Source organism: Hemicordylus capensis, chromosome 3 (genome assembly GCF_027244095.1).
Source record: "Hemicordylus capensis ecotype Gifberg chromosome 3, rHemCap1.1.pri, whole genome shotgun sequence".
Classification (NCBI taxonomy): Eukaryota; Metazoa; Chordata; class Lepidosauria; order Squamata; family Cordylidae; genus Hemicordylus; species Hemicordylus capensis.
Window position 1 is genome coordinate 336734912 of NC_069659.1, and position 13141 is coordinate 336748052.

Sequence of the window (13141 nt, forward strand, 5' to 3'; positions counted from 1 at the left end):
TTGATGGAGTTGCCTCCCTTCCTCACCCAAGTCAGTGGCAGTTCTGGCCTTCTCGGCCTTAGCAACAAGTTCTCCCACTAACATAGATGCTTCTCTGGAATTATTTCCCACTCTTTTTCTGGCACACTATTGCTCATCCCTCTTAACCCCTCCCCACATATCTTCCTTAATCCCTTGCTATTTCTCCCACCTTATTTATTTTTCTATGTAAACCTCTTTAAAGGTAAAGTGTGCCGTCAAAAACCTCTTTAAGAACATTGAAAAGTGGTATATAAATATTCATAGAGGCTCTACACACGAGTGGTATGTAAAGCCTGGGAGGGTTCAGCGGGGAGAGTGGGCTTAGCCCGCTCTCCCTGCAGATGATCAGTTCTGTAGCCCTGGGTGGCCAAATCAGTCACCCACACAACTACCGGCTCCGTCAAAGAGCCAGTGGGGGCTGCGGGGATGGGGGCCACCTGGCCCCTGGAAGTCCCAGGATGCCCCACACAAGCATGAAGAGCATTCTGGGGGGACTCCCGACACCAGGAGACTGCTTGCAGCCTTCCGGTCAGGGGTCTACTCATGTGTTGCCGTGCGCTGCAGTGGCACACAATACAAAAAACAAGGTTGTTCACTCTGTTAACCTCTTTTAAGGGGAGGGGGAATTAGGCAGGCTAGCCACCTTGGAACCACTCGTACAGCATAACATCTGAATAAGGCTTTAGTCTCCTATCCTCCATAACCCCTTGCTATCTATCCCAATTCCTCACTGGTCTATTAATCTTCTCACTCATGTCACTTTTAATTCCTTCCTTCTTTCCTTCCCCGGACTGTGCTCACCTGCTCTGCTTTATTCCCTGCTTCTGCTCTGGCTTGTGACATTTAGCTTTAGTTTAAGCCACTTCCAAGGCACTGAGAATTGTGCGTCATTGGGAATGTAGACCTGCTATTGAGTCCTCCTGTTGCACCAGAAACAAGAAAGCCAGCTGACTTCCTCTCCCCTCTCCTGCTGCCTTTCAATACCATCTGTCTGGTTCTGATTTCACTTTTACTTTATAGACCAGAAAATGGGAAGATATCCCGACGCTCAGCTAAACCGCACAGGCAAGCTCTTTTGCAACGATGGCATATTCTGTCCAGATGCCATTCAACATGCAAAGAGAAGTGCTGTTTTCTTTATGAAGTATTACAAGGATAGGGTCAACTCCATGGGAGAGAATACGCGGAAGGGTAGAAAATGATTTAAGGAGCTCAAGGAGACATCATGATGGCAATGGAAAAGAAACAACTATTAGGGCTTTGGCGGTGGTGGGGGACAAAGCTTATGTATGGCCTGTAAGAATTTGAATACTGAACACTGTCCCAGATGTGAAACCAAGGGATGATCTACACATCTCATGACTTCTCATCAGTTGATACCTCACAGCTGAAGTGACTGCAGTGAAAAGCATCAAGGTTGGAAGGACAATGGGCAATATGAAGTTTCTGTCTGCGGTAACCCTTTGATGGCTCACTCTCAAATGCAAGTCATAACACACACAAGCCACATTTTAGGGCATGATCTGAAGGCACGTGATGCAGCTGAAGCTAAGCAGATCTATGTCTCATCAGAGCTGAGGTGGGAGATTCCCTGGGAACATGTATATTGCCTTGCAACATACTACCATAATTGTAGGATATGAATGTAGTCCATAAAAAAACATCATTTGATGTGCTGTTATCAAGGGATGGACAGGCATAACTTAGTTGGAATTCCTAGCCAACAGTGGACCTTTTCCTTAAGTATTGCTCCATGGAGATCTCTTAGCGGAGTCTTCACAAATATTATTGAGTCAGCCCAGCTAGTCCGATATTCTTTCTCCAGTCCCCCCACCCCTGATCAATAAGCTTGATTCACAGGATGCCAACCACACTTCAAAGCTACGTCAGAACTTTACAGAGTTTAGAATCCAGTCTTCTAGTGCAGGTGTTTTCCTGCACTAAGTCCCAGATGTTAGACTACAATACTCATCATCCTTGGATACCAGCCATGGTTGCTGCAAATTGTGGGAGTTGTAGTCCAACAACACCTGTGAGCCAAAGGTTGGGAACCCCTCTTCTAGTGAGAAAAGGAGGGCAGGACCAGTTTCCAAAGCCAACAAGCAAAGAGAGGAAAACCTCAACAGGTGCTGAACCCCAATTTAATAAAGCACTCTAGAATGCCGGGTAGGCCTGATACATTTCGGGACAATGGTCATTTCATGTCACCTGCATGGAAAGTATTCTTGTTGAACATGTGCTTGTCAAAGGGGAGTTGGGTTCAGCATCCTGTATAGCTGCATGTACGGCATATTCCCAAGATTCTCAATCAAAAGGGTCTGTCTGGTGCTCTTGACAAATGCAGAAGCCTACACTTTATAACCTCCTAAACAATAAAAGTTCTCTAAGCTGGGGGGCACATTGTAGAACACCTCTGATGAATATAAGGCCTTATTTAGGGCACATTTCAAGCAACTTAAGTACTCCTACTATGAAGGGCCAAGCCAAAAGTTATCTTAGGAGAAACAATGGCTCGAATTGGGGGGGGGCAAGAAACCCCCTAATATATAAGGTGGGCAAAACTTAACTGTGATCCTCCCGGCAGGCCCCCACCCTTTCCCCCAGAATACCCCAATAGGAACATAGGAAGCTGCCACATACTGAGTCAGACCATTGGTCTATCTAGCTCAGTATTGTCTACACAGACTGGCAGCAGCTTCTCCAAAGTTGCAGGCAGGAATCTCTCTCAGCATTATCTTGGAGAAGCCAGAGCGGGAACTTGAAACCTTCTGCTCTTCCCAGAGTGGCTCCATCCCCTGAGGGGAATATCTTATAGTGCTGACATGTGGTCTCCCATTCAAATACAACCAGGGTGGACCCTGCTTAGCTAATGGGACAGGTCATGCTTGCTACCCAAGGACCAGCTCCCTTCTGTAGTTACACTACAGACACCTGTAGTGTAACAACACCATATAGCATTGTTCCAGGAGCAGTGTGTAGGCGATGGGTGGGGGTAGCAGTTCCTGCTGGTTGCCAGAAAGAATACTGCCTCACCCGCACCTCAGCAAAATGCTCACCCTATTTTTGCTGCTTGTGGAGGTGTCCAAAATGTGCATGTGGGGGATTTGGGGGCAAAACAATTAAATATAGTTTGGGAACGTACTGGCAAGGGGGAGCTGAGCTTATTTATTTCTAATGAGGAAAGTCCTCGTGCAGGAAGGGGACATGAAATGATGCCTGCCTCTGATGAAGCACATCAGGCACAGCAAACTGTCAGGAGTGCTTCAATAAAGTAAGGCGGCTTTTAAGCACCTTCTGAGACTTGCCTCATTTAGTTTGCTGGTTCCAGGCCTCTAGTGGCACCTATGTGAATGTTGAAATGGAAGGAAACACTTTCTGGAAAACAGAGAAGCATTTCCACCTCATCAGCTTGCCATTCTGCCATTATGTTGGGAGGGGCTGTTGGGAGTGCTCTTGGCTGTTGGGAGTGCTCACTTTTGGTGATCAGCCAGCATGGATAGAGGGGCAGGTTTTGGACCCAAGGGTTTTGTTGCCATTTAAGAGATCACATTGGCAAACCACTGGTAAGCAATTATTCTGTGTCTGAATCTAGCAAGACAGCAGCTTCAGTCAAGAGCTCAATTGTTAAGAGGTCCAAAATGCTCTCTCTCTTCCCTCCTCCCAGTTCTTCTGACCAGCTCCCTTCTAACCCAAACTCATACAAGTTTCTCCCACCTCACCCCTTGGTTCCTTGTGGGTTCTCCTGCCAGGCTCCTTCATCTTCCCTCACCTGTGTTCACCCAAGTTCCTTTCCTTCCCATTCCCTTACCAGGTTTCCTAACCAGAATATCCTTCCTTCTCTATCCAAACAATCTCAGGCCCTACACCTACCTTTCCCAATCTCCATGCCATCCCACTAGATGGTCTCTGCTTTCCTTCTCTGCCCTAACTCTTCCAGGGCTTGCTTTCACTCATCTCCAGTTCATTTGCCAATTCTTTGGGTGGCTTCTCTTCTGCCCTCGATTATTCCACCAGGAGCTTTTACCAGCTTCTCTCCTTCTCTCTCTCTCTCTGTGCCCTCCAACTGATTTTCTCCACTAAGCAGACCAGTCACCACCACTTCCTTTCCCCGTCCCTGTCTACCACAGCCATAACTATATATTTATAGTCATAAACAAAGATAAAGTATTGAGCCTGGACACATATCCATCTGAGTGTCCATGTCACATGGGAACCCCCTCATTAGCATTATAGTCCAGTCTCTTTACTGTATTCAATATAATATGTTTTTATTTGGACTTTTAAACCTGTGGTTGGGACTTTCCTTGGGAAACTACCAGTTTTATAACCGTGCCTATAAGGACTCAAAAGGGGGTAAGAGGCATCCCTCATAACACAATGAAGGAGTTGTTGAACCAGCAATGGTTGGCTTCTAATGGAGGGATTTTTGGCTCCTTCTATATAGGAGCCCAAAGTCCACCTCTTTCTGGAGCTCAGGCCAGTCTTGATCTGAAGGAGGTACCTGGGCTGATCTCCTCCTCCTCTCAAGCTCATACAGATGAAAGGCCTAAGCAGCCAGGAGAGAACTTCACCTCTGCTACTGGAGTTCTGCCCCAGCATGGTGTTGCCTTTGCTCTGAGGGTCCCAGGAACGATGGAGAAGGTCCTGGGGGCTACTGCAAGAGGGGGCAACCACAGGAGGGATGGCAAGCTCTGGCTGCTCAGGGTTCACCGGACCTTCAGCGGGGCCAGGAGTCTCAGCTAGGGCATGCTACCCCTCCTCGTCCTCCAAGAGAGTTTCTTCCTGGTCAGAGTCAAGTTGAGTCCCTGACACCAAGGGATCCAGGAATCCAGAGTTGGGATTCACAGATGCCGTGGTCTGTGCTGTGAACCACACTGCAACTCCAATTGCATAGCTTTAACAACAACTAAAGCTGGTCCATCTTAAGAACATAGGAAGGTGCCTTATACTGAGTCAGGCCCTTGGTCCATCTAGCTCAGTACTGTCTACACGGGCTGGCTGTGGATCTCCAAGGTTCCAGGCAGGAGTCTCTCCAAGCCCTAACTGGAAATATCAAGGATTGAACCTGGGACCTTCTGCATGCACAGCCCATGCTCTGCCACTGACCTACTGCCCCTTCCCTAACTTGTAACTCTTTACAGGAGATAAAAATAATATAATATATGTATCCTAAAGCTATACATTTACCCCATGCTGAGTTTGCCTCCTCCCTGAAGCAAAAACTGTAAGCTCTTCCTGCCTGGAAGGCATATACGATGCATTGAAAATCCCGATTCACACACTATGCCCCTTGCAAGCTGCTTACAGGGTCAGAAAGACACCTGCCATCCCACAGTCAAGACCTGTATACATTTCTGGTGATACCCCCATCGCAAGTGTAATATGTGCACCAGTTCTACACTGCAGCTCAATCTGGGGGTCTGTTAGCGACTCTTACACTTGGGGTTTTTCCCCTAAGCAAATAGCTATACGGCTAAGACAGCTGGGTTTCTGCTTTTATCATGATAAAGCTCGAACATTCTATTCATCAACAAATCAAGATGGTTTGTTCTGTTGGTGTGGCATTTGGAAAGCAGAATCTACCCACTGAAGGGGATAATGTGCCACATTTTGGAGACAGTGATGCTGGGGACTTATAGGCGAAGGTTGCTCACCTTGCCGTGTGTGCTGGAGAGAGCTGCTGCTGGGTGCCAGCTTTGCCGGCCTGCTGCTGTGTGCCTTTGTTTGTGAGAGAGAATGGCTGTTGGGTGCTCAGCTGTGAGACTTGCCACCACGCAGGGACTCAGTTGCTTCCAAGAGCTGCTTGCATAAGTGCATGTAAAACACCTGCTGGGCATGTTTCTGAGCGCTGCTGCTACAGGTACTGTGTCTGGGTACAAAAGCTAGTAGGGATGTGCATGAATCGATTTTTTTCGATTTGATTTGTAGCCAAATTTTCCAAATCTGAATCGATTCAGGGCAAAAAAGGGATTCCTGGGGCAAAAGAGTGGGGTAGGTGGTAGTTCCCAATGGGTGGAAACTACCACCCAAATTTCAAAGAAATTGGGCAAAGGGGTGGTTTTTAAATAATTTTTGAAGTTGGCGCATCTTTAAGCTTTTCCCCACAGAGAATAATGGGGATTTCAGCAGACTTATAGCTCCACGTGGGGGGCACCAGGGTGGCCCTGAGCAGGTTGTGGTGGGTGGTAGTGCCCAATGGGTGCAAGGATTCTGTACATCAGAGCTTGACAAATCCCAGGCACCAGGGGGCCATGGCACCTAGAAATTTGACTGTGGCCACTTAGATTTCAAAGAAATTGGGCAAAGGGGTGTTTTAGTTTTTTTTTTTAAGTTGGAATGTCTTTGTGGCAGATTCGAGGCAGAAAAGGTGTTTTGGAGGCAGAAGGTGATAGTGCCCCAATGGGTGCCTGCTACCACCCAGATTTCAAAGAAACTGGTGAAAGGGGTGATTTTTAATTTTTGAATTTTTTTCTGAAGTTTGTGTGTCTTTAAGCTTTTCCCCCATAGGGAATAATGGGAAATTCAGCAGCCCCATAAGTCCACTTGGGGGGCACCAGGGTGGCCCAGAGCGGGTTGTAGTGTAGTGCACATAGGGTGCCAACTACCCCCCGCCAAACAACAAGCCACTGGGTTTTGTTGTTTTCAATGTCTGATGTGTTGTTCTGAGAGTAGATTCTCTGGTAGGAAAAAGACACTGGATATCTTCTGAGACTATTAAGAGCACACAGTTATTCAGGGCAAAACAGGGCAGCACCAGGAAGGAGGACGACGATATGACTGGAGGGATGGCCTGGACTCTTGGGAAGCAGCATGGTTGAGAGACACCCCCCCTCCCATCTGTTCTGAAATACTTGACGGGGAAGAAAATAGCAATTTTGAGGGTCCACACTGGATGCTGGCCCAGGTAGATTGGAGCATTGGTTACGCACCATGAAGGCTGCTTCTGGTTGCTGCGGTCAAGGCCATCTCTGTGGGTTATCCTCATCACGTGCTCCAGGGGTAGGACTTATGTTAATTAGCTAAAGGAAAGACTCGGGCCGAGGAGGATGAACCCTCCCAGTTCTTACAAGCCAAGTCGGAAGAGCCAAGAAAACAACAGAGGAAAAGGTACATACAGTAGGAAAGGTGCAAGGTTCAGGCTAGGTATTTTGCGTGGGCCTCAAGAGCGACTCCCCCAGACGTAGCCGAGAGCAGGAAGGGAGGGCCGTGATGGCCTTGACCACAGCAACCAGAAGAAGCCTTCACGGTGAGTAACCAATGCTCCATTCTCGGTTGCTGCTATCAAGCCCATCTCTGTGGGATATACCAAAGCTGTACGTCTCGTGGGAGGGCTGCTCTTGGACTATTCCCGGGGGAGTACGCTCTGGAGGACACGTCGGCCAATGGCTGCCTGGGCAGAGGCAAAGGTGTCCAACTTATAGCGTTGAGTGAAGGTCGATGGATTCTTCCACGTGACGGCCTTGTAGATTTTGTGCAGGGGAGCATTAGTAGAGAATGCAGCGGAGGTCGCCGCTGCTCTAGTGGAGTGGGCAGTGATCCTTGCTGGGGGCCTCAGCTTCTGGGTTTCATATGCTGTGGCAATGCATGTCCTAATCCACCTGGTGATCGTGGCGGAATTGACCGCCTCTCCCATAGAGGTAGGAAGATAGGAAACGTACATAGAGTATGATTTACGAAACGACGCTGTTCTATCAATGTAGGTCTTTAAGTAGTGCCTGACATCGAGCTTATGCCATAGCTTTTCCTGAGCATGCACCGGGTGTAGACAGAAGGTGGGCAGGAACACATCTTGGGCAAGGTGGAATGGAGATAGGACCTTGGGCCTGAAGAAGGGGTCCAGAATTAGCCTGACTGAATCCTCCGCGAATATACAGAAGGATCTATGAACTGAAAGGGCCCGTAATTCAGAGACCTGTCTGGCAGAGGTGACTGCTACCAGGAAGACCAGCTTGAAGGATAGTAGCTTTAGGGGAATTGACTTGATTGGCTCAAAGGTGGCCAGCTGCAGTGTCCGAAGGACTGTGTGCAGGTTCCAGGATGGAAAACGATGCGAGATAGGTGGAGATAGTAGTGTAGCCCCTCGCAGGAAACGCTTGAGCAGGGGATGGAGAGTCTGTGTTGAGCGAGAATGTCCAGAGATAAGGCCAACTGGGGAAGCAGCTTGTCTCTAGAGTGTTGGGCTTAAGGCCCTTCTCCAGGCCCTCTTTGAGGAATTGCTGGGATGTGCTAGCGGGCTCGGGCCCCTCACCCCCGGACCATTCGCCATCCTCCTTATCTACAGGGGCCTGTGCTGTCTTGTCCCTCCTCACTCGATTCTGCTTGGGCCTCCTCCAAATCGCAGCCCACTCCAGAACCCCAGGGGTTAGCATACTGAAGTGGGAAAATAGGTCTCTTTCTTTAAGGATTTGGGTCCCCAGAGTCCTGGTCAGAAAGTTCAGAGGAATGAGGCCTAGTAGCCTGACTGGAAGAGGCCTTAGATTTTTTTTGAGGAGCGTTTCTTTTTCTTTTTTGCCTTTTTGGGGGAGGGGGAGTGTGGGCTGGAATCAGAGGATTCCTCCGAAGAGGAGGAGTCACGTTTGCACTTTCTGGGCCTCTTTTTGCGTTTGGGCGGATGCAATTGCAGGACAGTGTCCACCATTGCATTCTTGATCCACACCTGCCATTCGGGGGGCATGGCAGTTGGAAGGCTGGAAGGTGCCAGGCCAGAAGTAGAGGGTCCCCCCGTTTGGGCAGAGCTCAACACGTTTTGCAGCACTGGAGCAGTGGAAACGTCCTCCGAGGGGGTTGTAGCCTTGGCGCCCCTTTCAGCACGGCTGCCCTCCTGGACTGTAGTAGACACGCCTGCCTCCACTGTAGACCTCGTGGAGACTGCCCTGAGCCCTCGCTGTGTGGGCAGAGGTCCGAGAAGCCGCAAAATGGCCCTGCTGTGAAGAACCCGGGGGGAGAAGGTCTCCGCCGTCTCTCCCGGGTCTGAGGAGGAACTTGGGGCCGCTTCCTTGCGCATTCCGGCGCCCAAAGGCAGGAGATGCGCTGCGGCCGAGTCGGGCGCCTTGCTGGATGACTCTCCGGTAGCCAGCAAGGACACTGGAGGGGCTCTGGTGCCCTCAGGGAAGGAGGGACACGGTTTGCCAGCAGGAACGCAGACGTTTGTGCTCATTCCTGGGAACTCCATGCAGCCGTGGGGGGGGGGGGAGGGAGGCAGAGCGGAGAAAGATCCTTTTTGTTTTGTTTTGTTTTTGTATAGAGAGGGAAAGAAGGGGCAGCAGAGGCCAGAAAGAAAGGCTAAAAGCGGTAAGAAAAGGGTTAGAAATGGAGAAAAAACGCTGAAGGAGTCAGAGAGAAGAGGAAGCCTACCTGGAGCTATGCAGGACTTGAAGAACTGGGCGGGGTCATCCTCCTCAGCCCAGGTCTTTCCTTTAGCTAATTAACATAAGTCCTGCCCTTGGAGCACGTGACGAGGATAATCCATAGGGATGGCCTTGATAGCAGCAACCGAGAAGCAAAACGTACAGCACCTTTGAGAGAGCTACTTCTATATGTGTTCTGTGCGGCTGTGTTGTCCCCTTTGCTAACCAGGGTCTGCCCTGGTTGCATTTGAATGGGAGACTACATATTTGAGCACATGCGATATTCCCCTCAGGGGATGGGGTCGCTCTGGGAAGAGCACCTGCATGCTTACATGCAGAAGGTCCCAAGTTCCCTCCCTGGCATCTCCAAGATGGGGCTGAGAGAGACTCCTGCCTGCAACTTTGGAGAAGCCACCGGATACTGAGCTAGATGGACTGAGGGTCTGACTCAGTATAAGGCAGCTTCCTATGTTCCTCCCTCCCTCCCTGCAAGATTTGCCACGGTGTGGGTTCTCTCCCATGTGCTGCTGTTGCACATGCTGGTTTCTGAGAACACCTGCTCTCTGCAGACACTTGAGAAACCCACTGCAGGACATGGCCTCTTTTCTGCATCACTGCCATGCACGTCTTTCTGTGACCTGCTGCTGTGAGCACTTCTGCTGGATGTGCCTCTCTTTTGTGTGCTGCTGCCGGGCACTTGACCGCTTCTGTGTGTATCTGTGGTTTCCACTTAGAGTTACCGCAGTGTGTGTGTGTGTGTTGTGCGTGTGTGTGTGTGTGCCAGCAAGAGCTGTTCCCATGTCCAGGCTTTCAGCATCCGAAGCCAGTCTGTGCGGGAAGGAAGGAGGGGTGCAGTGCACATGCATGAGAAAGAGGCAGAGGAGCTGGACTATATCCTACATTTTGAAATTTTAATTGTGTTTTAAAAGCAAGCTTGCTCTGAAATTTCATGCAGCAGTTCCAGGCAAGAAATGTAACAATTGGGCTTAAAAACGGTGTGCAGTTCTTAGTGAATTAAGGCTCTTATTAAGTAACCCCTAAAGTGCTTATGTTTCCAAAAGCTTTAGCAATTTTCTACTTTCTTCCCTCGTGGCTTTTTGGCAAGCGTATAGTTTATTTTCCTCCTATTAAAGGAATAACAAGCTTAATACCTTGAAAATCCCTGTTCTTTTTTGTCATGCATATTCCTCAGTGACCATATTTATGCATTTTTTGGTGAGACATTTTCTAATGTTACAACAACTCAACATGCACACTCCTCTGTAGCCAGTTCTTGTGAAAAGCAAAACGTCAGGCCTCAGAATTTCAAAGGTTTCCTCACTTGAGGGGCCACATGAATATTTTTCTTGCTACTGGTAAAATGACTAACAGCAGCACTTCTTGGTCTGGTGATTCCCAGCTTATTTCACTCCAGAAAGTTGTTGTTCAGTAAGGTAAAACACAAAGGACCAGTACCAGGAGAGGAGAGGAGAGGTAGAAGAAACATGCTTTAGGGATCTGCATGGACCACAGTTCGAAATGTGGTTTGAGCACAGTTCGGGAACTCTAAGAAAGAGGAGAGCAGGTCCTTACCTACTCTCCACCGCCTCATGAAGCTTCCTGCTGGGGTAGCATGCATCCCAAGAAGCCTCGTGCAAAGCTAGCATGCACATGGCATCCATGCATGCATGGGCGTCATTTGCATGGTCAGCATGGTGTTGCTGACCACACAAATAGTTAAGAACATAAGAACAGCCCTGCTGGATCAGGCCCAAGGCCCATCTAGTCCAGCATCCTGTTTCGCACAGTGGCCCACCAGATGCCGCTGGAAGCCACAGACAGGAGTTGAGGGCGTGCCCTCTCTTCTGCCATTACTCCCCTGCAACTGGTACTCAGAGGCATCCTGCCTTTGAGGCTGGAGGTGGCCCACAGCCCTCTGACTAGTAGCCATTGATAGACCTCTCCTCCATGAAGTCATCCAAACCCCTTGTTCTTGTGCATACGCAGATGCCATGCGCGTGCTGGTGCCCCGCAGCAGGAAGCTGCATGGGGTAGCGAAGAGCAGTTTAAGGACCTGTTCTCTGCTTTCTTAAAGTTCCCGAACTGTGCCCCTGAACTGTGCTCAAACCACACTTCGAACCACACTTTGTGCACATTCCTAATGTGTATCTTTCCTTCCAGCCATCATTCATGTCCCCATGCTACATTTGGGATCTGCTAAATTGTCCATCAAAAGGAATGGAAGAGGAGCGGGGAATTTCCTTTTGATCTAGGAGCCAGCCCCAAAGTTTAGGAGCCAGACAATGAACACTTGGCAAAATTACTGGACCCAGTGATGGACACTGTGGAGGGTGAGGGTAAATGGGCTTCTCTTTATCCCCTTTCAAGTAACGTACTTGGAACAGAAAAAGGGCTGCCTGGGACAAATAAATATTTTATATTAAATAACTTTCCCTCTCAGTATCCTGGTTGAGGTGCCACAGTCAAATTTCTAGGTGCCATGGCTCCGTGGTGCCTGGGATTTGTACAGATGATGTACAGAATTTACCAAGACAGGATGTGGGTGATGATCATGAGTTTAAAATGGCTTTTAAAAGGAGATCAAACAAATAAATGGAGGGAGAGAGACCTATCAGAGGCTTATGGGCCATGATGGCTATGTGGAGCCTCCATGTTCAGAACTAGTATGACTCTGAATACTACTTGACTCTGAATACCAGCAACTGGTATTCCTCTCTGTAGAAGTAGTATTCAGAGTCATGCTACCTTTGAACATGGAGGCTCCACATAGCCATCATGGCTCATAAGCCTCTGATAGGTCTCTCTCCCTCCATTTATTTGTTTGATCTCCTTTTAAAAGCCATTTTAAACTCATCATCATCCACATCCTGTCTTGGTAAATTCTGTATATCAGAATAGCTTGACAAATCAGGGCTGGGAAATAACCAGGGAATAACCAACTTGGAGAACGGAAGAGCCTAGCTTGCAGGCTTCCAGTTGGGCAGTCTCAAGATTGTAGGCCATTGCAGGTTATATATCTATATAAGGCTTTCAGTCATGCTATGTTTCCCAAGACTCGCACCTGGAATACATGATGCAATAATAAAGGACTAATCCAGATGGAAAACTAGAATACCACTGCTATAATTTACTCGAGTTTGGAAATGCAAAATTTTTCTCAGGTGGTGTCTCTACATTTTAAATGAAATATATTATTTGGAATCCATTGTAATTCTTGCCCAAGTCCACAAGTATCTTGCTATGCACATCAATGGGAATCAAACTATTTTATGGACATTTTCACATTCTTGGGTGAGTTTTTATTTTGATAGCAAATGACTCAAAAAGCAGGTAAGGAAGAATACATTACCCCAGTGACGTCCATGACTTTAATAGCTGCAAGTTGCCCCGTTTTAACATGGCGGCCCTAGGACAGAAGAGAAACAAAGAGTTTAGTTTTCCCAGATAACATGTTGGCATCAAGCGTTCAGTGACCGGGTTCCCAGTCTTGCAGTCCTGCTGAAATCAGAGGGGACTGTTCCACAGAATATAATTCATTCTGCAGTTAATAGATCCATTCTCTCAAGAAACCCGCAACATTAGTTTTCAATAGTATACTTTTACTATCTTCTCTACCTAACAGGAATGTGTAGTTACCCTATTCAGGCCATCTCCCTATGAGATGACCATTTCCAGCATACATTCCATCACACATCTGTACTGAATTCTGCTTAGAATCTGGGAAGATACAGATGTCCAAGCCACCCTAAAGCAACAGTTCTCCCAGGAGAGGT

At 48.3% G+C, this 13141-nt stretch overlaps 1 protein-coding gene across 10 annotated transcripts in view; it reads right to left on the bottom strand.

The window, feature by feature from the left end:
- The window catches only part of TNIK (TRAF2 and NCK interacting kinase), a 413952-nt gene that overhangs the window by 188950 nt on the left and 211861 nt on the right, over window positions 1-13141 (bottom strand). For all 10 annotated transcript variants that reach the window (XM_053305179.1, XM_053305184.1, XM_053305182.1 and 7 more), the window contains exon 3: window positions 12718-12774. In XM_053305179.1, the coding sequence (XP_053161154.1) occupies window positions 12718-12774 (57 nt within the window). The remainder of the gene's footprint in view (window positions 1-12717; window positions 12775-13141) is intronic.